The following is a 9,265-nucleotide window of genomic DNA, read 5'->3' as shown; positions in this document are numbered from 1 at the left end:
TCAAAAATGGCCTTCTACAGGATACAGTAAAGTTTCATGATATTCGATTTATCCCAATTGGCATGGTAGACACATTCCCAAAAAGCAAATGGTTTACTTAAAATGTTACCGTTGTCTCAATATCCTTTTTCGTTTTGCAGCAAATTAGCCAAGTACAAGGGTTACAAGAACGACAACGCAATCATCCTTAGTCTTAAGGGTGTGGAGCCAATTGTCTGACTGTCTGTCTGTCTGTCATGTGAACTTAACACATCTGTATTGGCTTATGATTCAAATTTTCCTATTTTGAATATTTTTATCATTTCTGATTGCGTAGCACCGAGAAATAAAATAAATAAAAACACAAGGGATTTAGTTTTTCTTTTCAATGATGTTTCAATAAAACGTAATTTTATTGAATTTTTGGGAGATTATTATTTACCTTTTTTAACAATTCGCTGTTATATGGACGTAATCCAGAAACGAATAATAACAAAAGTTAGACGCCGCAAGACGGTAATGGCGCGACTCGTTAGAAAAATGTAACGAATTGTGCTGAAAGCACAGAGCTGCATCCAGAGCTTAGGGTACATTTTCTAGCGAGGGGGAAATTGTCATTTTACAAGATTTTAAGTCCCCATCTAACGAATAAATTTTGACCTTACGAATTTGAACTTAAACATTCCGCCCGCCTTGCAACATCCAGCTATGTTGTAATTGAAATTCATTAATACATAGACATTACATACAATATTTTAATATCAAAATAAATATAAAATGCGATGTCAGTTTCATTTTCAAATTGAGCAATTTTTTTTTTTTATTAGTTCTTTAAATTTTTTTCAAACTTCATGAATTCTTAACTAAATGCTCGTAGAGCCGTTGACCCGGAGGGTCTGCAGTGTCTGGGTTATTGGCCAGGATGACCTACGACACTTATGGTTGGCATTGACCTGACACTATCCAGCCAAACATCGTTAGCTGCGCCAATGGGAATCCAGGACTCGAAAATATTTGTGTCTTTAGAACCCGTGCGTAGACATCGGGCCCTAGAACCAACCCCACCCCGGAAGGACGGTAAAACCTTGGGTCGGCCAGCTGGAGACACTCGAAATGTTCCCGTATCGTATCTGGAGCCGACGACGATGGGGTGACAACACGGGTCAGGTCTGTTACCCGGGCAGAAAAAACCAATTTACTTTCTGCATTGTGTCGGGAGACAGCAACAAGCGGACAAAATGCGTCTTGCGACGTCATCGCTGAGACAAGCCGTAGGCTGAGAGCTAAACTGCTACAAATCATACTGTACCCCGCACACGGGTCGAGGACAGCTCGGACAGGAATTCGACGATCGGACAAGACAAGCAAGAGGACTATAGTGGGACCAAGCGTGACGATTGGTTGTAGAACCAACATCGGATCAGATAGGGGAGCGGTATTCGTGATACAGTACGCGGACGTGTTAACGGACGAACTTGACTTGGTCTTTCTCTTCGACAAGGTTTGAGCGGAAGGACGTTGTTGCTGGTCAAATGAATGTAGCAGCGTATGGTGGCTATCTCCACATTCGCGGCACCTCTCGCGACTATTGCAGGTCGATCGCATGTGAGACCTGCCCAGACAGTTTGAACATACCCGATGCAACACTACAGTGCGCAATCGTTGCTCAAACGCATGTTCAAAAATTTGCGACACGACCGTAGATTGTGACTTCGCATACACAACACACAGACATTCGAGTGCCCTCTTTTATTCACACCTGAATTCTTTTGGGCAGTCCCCGTAGGGGATGACGATGGTTTGGCTACGTTGGTTGCGGATACGTCAGCAGGAGCCGTATCAGCCCCCGACGGAGGGACAACTTTCTGCGTCGGTACTACCCCTTGTGAAGAGGCGACGACTGGGGTCATCCCGACGTCAGGGACCTGCTCGATGGCTGGTAACGGCTCGCGGAGAACCGGTGCAACATTATTTTCTAAAATCTCTTTTTCCTCATCGGACATCGGGACGTCATCCTCGTAGTCAGGGAGAGTCTTAACAATTTCCCTCATATTTTCCATTGTACTGCGAAAAGAAAGATGACGCTTACTATATGAACGATCGAAAACTATTCGGTCAGTATGACCAATTTTACCACCGGCCGTCTTACAACACCGTTTGCCGTTCTCACGTCAGCAACTCTAACGCGACCGTCAGATCCCGGGTGGACGTCATCCACACGACCTAACTTCCACGATGTAGGAGGCAATTGTTCATCACGAATTACTACCAAGTCCCCTACTTCGATATCACGCTGCGGAAATTTCCATTTATACCTTTTCTGTAAGCCTTTCAAATATTCATCTTTCCACCGTAAGCAGAACTGTTGCGACAGCGCCTTCATTTTCCTAAATCGATGCACCAAATGAAGTGGTGATTCCTCCTCTAACTGTTCAGGAGGCGCCAAGATCGGAGATCCTACCAAAAAATGGCCGGGCGTAAGTGCTACCAATTCTTGAGAACGTTCACTCATTGGGCACAACGGCCTAGAATTTAAACAAGCCTCAATTCTCGAAAGAACAGTCGAAAACTCTTCAAATGTAAATTTGAATCCTGATGCATGTTTCCTAAAATGCGTCTTGAAGCTTTTGACAGCAGCTTCCCAGAGACCACCCATATGTGGCGCCCCGGCAGGGATAAACTGCCAGGAAAGCTGCTGAAACTGGTATGCGGAACACACCTTATCACGTCCTTCTTTAAAAACACATCTCAAATCCTTTTCCATTTCGCGTGAAGCGCCTACAAAATTTGTACCATTATCCGAAAAAATGGTCTTGGGACAACCGCGTCGAGATATAAATCTGTGAAAAGCGGCCAGAAACGTTGTCGTAGACAAGTCTGATGTGGCTTCCAAGTGTATGGCCTTCGTCGAAAAGCATACAAACACGCAAACATAACCCTTTGTTATCTTACATGCGCGCCCTATAAATGACTTAATTTCGAAAGGCCCCGCAAAATCAACGCCAGTCGTAGTAAACGGTCTGGTAAGTACAGTTCTCTCCGGTGGGAGAGCCGCCATGATCTGCGTACAAGACTTCTTCCTATCCAACAGACACCGTTTACACCGGTTAATAGTCGATCTAATCAAAGATGTTAAACGAGGAATCCAATACTCAATCCGAATAAGACGTAGAACCAACTGGTTCCCTCCGTGAATAGATATGTCGTGAACATATTTCACTAGTAACCTAGCGAATCTACTATTATACGGCACTATAATTGGATGTCGCTCACTATACGACAGGGTAGGACACCTACTCAAACGACCATTCAACCTCATAACCCCCTCCTCATCCAGGAATGGATTCAATGACAACAAGGAACTCCTGGAACGTAACGGTTTCTTTTCCATCAAACAACCGTACTCATCTGGATAATGAGCCCTTTGAGAAAGAACAGCTAGACGTAATCTCACTGCCTTTAATTCAGTTGCCGTCAACGTCGTGTCGAGATACACATTTCGACTAGCATGTGAATAATGGGTCCTGTGATAAAACCTAAATATATATGCGATGACTCGTAGAGCCCTATCTAACGAAGAAAACCTCTCTAAAATGTCCTCGTAGTTCGTAAAAAACGATGCGTGAGTCCTGACCGCCCGTACCTCAACGTCAGTCTCAAGAGGGGTGAAATCATTTATATCCCACTGAGAACTATCTGAGCAGAGCCACTCTGGTCCATGCCACCAAAGCGACGAAACCGCCAACTCTGCAGGCGACACTCCGCGACTTCCCAAGTCGGCCGGATTGTCCTCAGAGCGAACATGGTACCAATTCTGTCCCCCAGTATTCTCCTGAATCCTACATACGCGATTCGCAACGAAAGTAGACCACGTAGATGGCGTCTTTCGAAGCCAAGAGCGGACGATCGTAGAATCCGTCCAACAATAAACACGTCGAAATTCAATATCTAACTCCCTGGCTATAGACTTGTAAAGTTCTGAGGCCAAAACTGCCCCACAAAGCTCCAAACGTGGCAAAGATATAGATTTGATGGGGGCTACCTTAGTCTTACAAGATAGCAAATGGGTGAAGATATGTCCCTGCGGCGTAACCACACGAACATATACTACCCCCGCGTATGCTTTTTCCGAGGCGTCGGAAAAAACATGTAATTCTACCTCACAGTCTGTGGAGTAATTGACCCATCGAGGAATAAGAACGTGATTCACATCCTGATAGGTCTCGACAAACTTTCGCCATTGTCGCTCAGTTTGTAACGGAAGAGACTCGTCCCATCCTATCTTATCCAACCAAACCTGTTGCATAATTATCTTCGCCACTATAATAACTGGCCCCAGCCAGCCAACAGGGTCAAATAGCCTAGCTATAGCCGATAAAACCTCTCTCTTCGTAAACCGAGATTTTCGCTCAATCGGTTTCATCTCAAAATAAAATAAGTCCAACTGCGCATTCCACCTAATACCCAACGGTTTCGAACTACTAGCTTCAACAAACTCCAGTAATTTGGCGTCAACCAAATGGTCAGCCGAAAGCGATTCTAAAATGGCTAGCTCATTAGAAGTCCACTTCCTCAGTTCGAACTTTGCCGATGATAATACCCTAATCAATTGATCCCTAGATTCAACAGCAGTATCCACGTCATGGTACCCTGTCAAAACATCATCCACGTACATGCACCTTCGTAGAATATGTGCCGCGTGGGGATAGTCATCTTCGGAGTCATCGGCCAATTGCAATAACGTCCGTATGGCTAAATAGGGAGCACAATTCACTCCAAATGTCACGGTCTGCAGCTCATAGTCTTGTACATCTTTTTGTGGGGAGTCCCTAAAGACAATTCGCTGCAGAGAAGTATGGGCCGAATTTACCCTAATTTGGCGGTACATCTGTGTGATGTCGCAATTAAAAACATATCTGAAAAATCTCCACCTCAAAATCAAGTGAACCAATTCCAATTGTAATGTGGGTCCCACATAAAGAATGTCGTTCAGACTTTTACCATTTGAGGTCTTATGCGAAGCATTAAAGACAACTCGAAGTTTGGACGTCAATTTGTCCGGATTGATTACCGGGTGGTGTGGCAAATAACACACAGTTTGATCTGCAGGAGAAGTCGACGACACTGGTCTCATATGTTGCAAGTCCAAATATTCTTTAATCACCCCGTCATACATTAATTTTGTTTCAGGCTTTCGTAAAAGCGAAGCCTCACCACGAATAAACTGCTTCAAACAACTTGTCCGCGAATGTCCAAGCAAAACTTGTCCCTTTAATTCGGGTTTTATCGGAAGAGTCACTACGTATCTTCCATCGGAATCCCTATATGTGGTATTCTTAAAATTTTCTTCACAAAATTTATCTGCGGGAGAACAAATTGCCCGTCTTGGTAAGTCCTCTAATTCCCAAAACCGAAGAAGAGTCTTGTCAAGACCATCTTCTTCCATAAATTCAACAGTCGTTGAAAAAACCGTCACATTAGAAGTGGGAATTGAACCAGTAATGAGCCAACCGAAGACTGTCTGTTGAGCAATCAACGATCCTAAAATACCAGACCGAACCCCCTGTAATATAATTCTGGGATACACGTCTGCCCCCAACAATAGATCAACCGGACGACTATCGAACAGATTAGGATCAGCTAAACGTAAATTAGGCAAACGTGACATATAATTCCGACTCACTTGGAAAGACGGTAAATTCCCAGAAATCTTAGGCAGGACCAACGCAGTCGCCTCTACCAAGACCGATTCATCTATTGGTGACCCTATACTCAGAGGGCAAATACCGCGAGAAGTTATCGAAACCGATTGATTCACGCCCGATATCGAAGACGTCGCACTCGTTATCGAAATCCTAAGCAACTTTTGCATTTTTTCGGTTATAAAGGAGGCTTCCGATGCTGGGTCAATAAGAGCCCGAGCTGGGTACGTCGTACCCTGATGAACGATGTTCACCATAGCCGTCCCTAATAGTACCGACCTGTTCTGGGAAACATGAAATACTTGCCTGGCCGAAGTGCCAGACACAATTCCAGACGAAGTGGAAGGCTGCGGGTCAATCAAACCGCTAGAATCCGTAGGACAAGCGGCCGAAACCGTCGAAGACGTAGTCGCCACATTCGTAGAATGGGAAGAATCGCGATGAAGCAAAGTATGATGCCTTCCTTGACACTTCTCACAACTGCGAGATGTAGCACAGTTGTTAACGTCATGTCTACGAGATAGACAATTGAAACAACAGCGGTACCGTTTCACAGCAGTCAACCGATCATTCACAGAAAGATTCCTAAATTTCGGACAAACACGAAGATGATGGCTTTGTCGTGGACAAAGAACACACATCTTATCGACGGAATCTCTAGAAGAATGAGAAGTGTATTGCGAATTACGCGACCTAGATGGCGAAGATTTCGGAGCTGCATTCGTAAAATGCGTTCGCAGTTTCCTGCCATCAGTTTTCTTCGAAGCATCGATACCCTTCAAATCGCGGAGACACGTGAGTGTCTGAATCCTTTCCGTAAGAAAACGATCCATGTCCACCCAAGACGACAACGCAGACTTATCACTTATACCCTGTTCCCACAAAGTAACACTAATCTTCGGTAGACGTTGCACACACAAATATATCAAAATCGGATCCCAATCGTTCGTAGGAACGTTATTCACAGCCATCGCCGAAATACATGCGTTTATACCACGCTGCAAGTTCTTCAACCCAGAACTTGTCTCAGTGTCTAAGACCGGAAGGTCAAAAAGTAGTTTCAACTGATTGCTGACTAAAATTCTCAAGTTGTCATAAGTTTCCTTTAACGTCCTCCAAGCTAACTCGAAACTCCTATCAGTGAGAGGAAATCTTCTTACAACTTCACGGGCGTCGCCACTAGTCTTTTTGAGCAAATGACACAAGCGCTCAATATCACTCAGACGGGAATTTTTTACATAAACAGCAGTAAACAAATCCCTAAATGTTGGCCAAGACTGAAAGTCACCATCGAAAACCTCAATATCGCATGGTGGTAAAGCCAAACTATGGACCGCACCATGGTCAACACCTAACAAAAGAGAATTTCCCGATACATCCACATTACCAGAACGAGCAGAAATATCCGCCACATCGGCCTGCTGTATAGGAGTTGACGCCCTATGAACGGCTTTTAGACCGTCTATCTTCCTTTCGATAGAGGAAACAATACGAATATAGGCATCATAAGTTGCCTCATACTTGCCGTCAGCAGATTCTACCTTTCCCTTATCTGAATCCTCCTGAAGATCGTCTAAACACTCCTCATACCTCTCTTTCACTTTCTCCCAGAGTGATTTCGTCTCTTCGACCTGAGCCCTTAGAGAATAAACATCTAAATTCTCCTCCTTCAAAGAGCTAACCCGTGTCCCAAACTTCACAACCGCATCAGCGGCTCTAATGAATCGCGCGAATGTATTAACTGGCATATTGAAAATAATTTAGCGTCACAAAAATTCACAAAAACTCGTAAAGTATGTGAACACGCACTTATCGACAGCGAAAACTGGCCGAAAAATCAATAAATTTGCACAAAATGCCCAAAAATGCAAAAACAAAAATTTACAAAATTTTTCTTTCAGTGTATCAAATTCTCACACTGCACCGAAATTACCACAAAATTTCTTGAAGTGTAAACAATTGTTCGTAAAACAACCACTTCAAAACTTAAAATCAAAAATTTCAAACAATTTGTAAACTATTGGACTATTTTTCTCTCAGTGTAGAGACAATTAATTTTCGTTCAGAGTACCGAATCACAAAATATTTTTCCCCGTGTACAAAAAAATGGGCAAATTATTCAAGTCAAATTCTAAAAATCTCAAAATTCTACTAAAATCTTCGAACTATTTCTCTCAGTGTATGAATGAATTTACGAAAATTACGCTCAGTGTATCGAAGAATACTGCCGCTGTATCAAAACTTCACACACGAAAACCAGATGATCAAAAAATTCAACAAATTATAAGAAATTATAAAAAAATGTCTGTAAGACCAAATGTAGGGTGCACGGACTGTAAAATACACCTCTACACTTCCACGCCAAATAATCTCCCCAAAAAAAAATCAAATATCGCAAATAATAAAAGATATAGAAATAAAAATATATACGTAATATATATGATAAAATAAAAATTATACGATCGTACCGGACCGCCTGTAGGGTGCACAGTGACCAAAACGATAATTTTTACTAATGCGCGTAACGCTAATGGGTCATACAACACGATAACCCAAAAAACTCAATTTCAAAAATTTTTATAATTTTCTTCAAAATATTTACAACTCGCGGCCCCGTGAGGGTTAACAAATAAACCAAAGAAACACAGCTCAAAAAAAATATGTATGTATATACGTGTGTGTATCACTGATCATACGTAGGTATGTAATTCAAACGTTGACTGCAGTGACGATTGATCTTTGTTTACAATGGTAATACGACCAACAGAGCCTTTAGAGTCTGCGTGTATTTTGTTATTGTTTTATTTACTTCAAGTTAAAGGCAACGTAATTGCAAATAATGTTTTGAAGTAAATAAGCACTGTCAACGTTTAAATTCACCACACAACACCAATATATACAATAGATTTTTCACTTTTTATTTTGACTATTCCTTCACTTGAATATTTTTTAGCAAAACGAAATTAAACAAACGAAAGAAACGTACGTATGTATGTAGCAACGAATGTGTGTTTTTTGAAATGCAATTTGCCGTCGGCAAAACGAAATAATTGAATCAATGTTGTAAAACGACCGCGGTTTAAATTTAAAACACTCGCGATTTGCTCAATTATTTTAATAAAACACTGACATACGCACCTGTGTGTTGATAAATAATTATTTAAATAAATTTTCAATATAAATCCTTCACAAATATGGCTGCAAAGTGGCTGCTTTTTGTTGTTGCTTCACAATATCAGCACTTTCCTTTGAAAAAAAGACAAAACAAAATCCTTTATTAATTGCTGTAAGCAAGTATCCGGCTCGATTGGACCAATGATTGCGTAGCACCGAGAAATAAAATAAATAAAAACACAAGGGATTTAGTTTTTCTTTTCAATGATGTTTCAATAAAACGTAATTTTATTGAATTTTTGGGAGATTATTATTTACCTTTTTTAACAATTCGCTGTTATATGGACGTAATCCAGAAACGAATAATAACAAAAGTTAGACGCCGCAAGACGGTAATGGCGCGACTCGTTAGAAAAATGTAACGAATTGTGCTGAAAGCACAGAGCTGCATCCAGAGCTTAGGGTACATT

The 9,265-nt window shown here is 41.9% G+C and overlaps 1 protein-coding gene across 1 annotated transcript; it reads right to left on the bottom strand.

Annotated features, from left to right (window-relative positions):
- Positions 1–2,086: 2,086 nt before the first annotated feature.
- On the bottom strand, positions 2,087–7,429 carry LOC142231121 (uncharacterized). The gene has a single exon (XM_075301741.1). It carries the CDS (start codon positions 7,427–7,429, stop codon positions 2,087–2,089), a length of 5,343 nt encoding a protein of 1,780 aa, XP_075157856.1.
- Positions 7,430–9,265: the final 1,836 nt, after the last annotated feature.

The sequence above is a fragment of the Haematobia irritans genome, chromosome 3, assembly GCF_050003625.1.
Source record: "Haematobia irritans isolate KBUSLIRL chromosome 3, ASM5000362v1, whole genome shotgun sequence".
Classification (NCBI taxonomy): domain Eukaryota; kingdom Metazoa; phylum Arthropoda; class Insecta; order Diptera; family Muscidae; genus Haematobia; species Haematobia irritans.
This window is presented reverse-complemented; position numbering and strand designations above follow the sequence as displayed.

Coding starts and splice junctions, on each gene's coding strand:
- LOC142231121 (XM_075301741.1), bottom strand. CDS start 7,429: ATGCCAGTTAATACATTCGCGCGATTCATTAGAGCCGCTGATGCGGTT.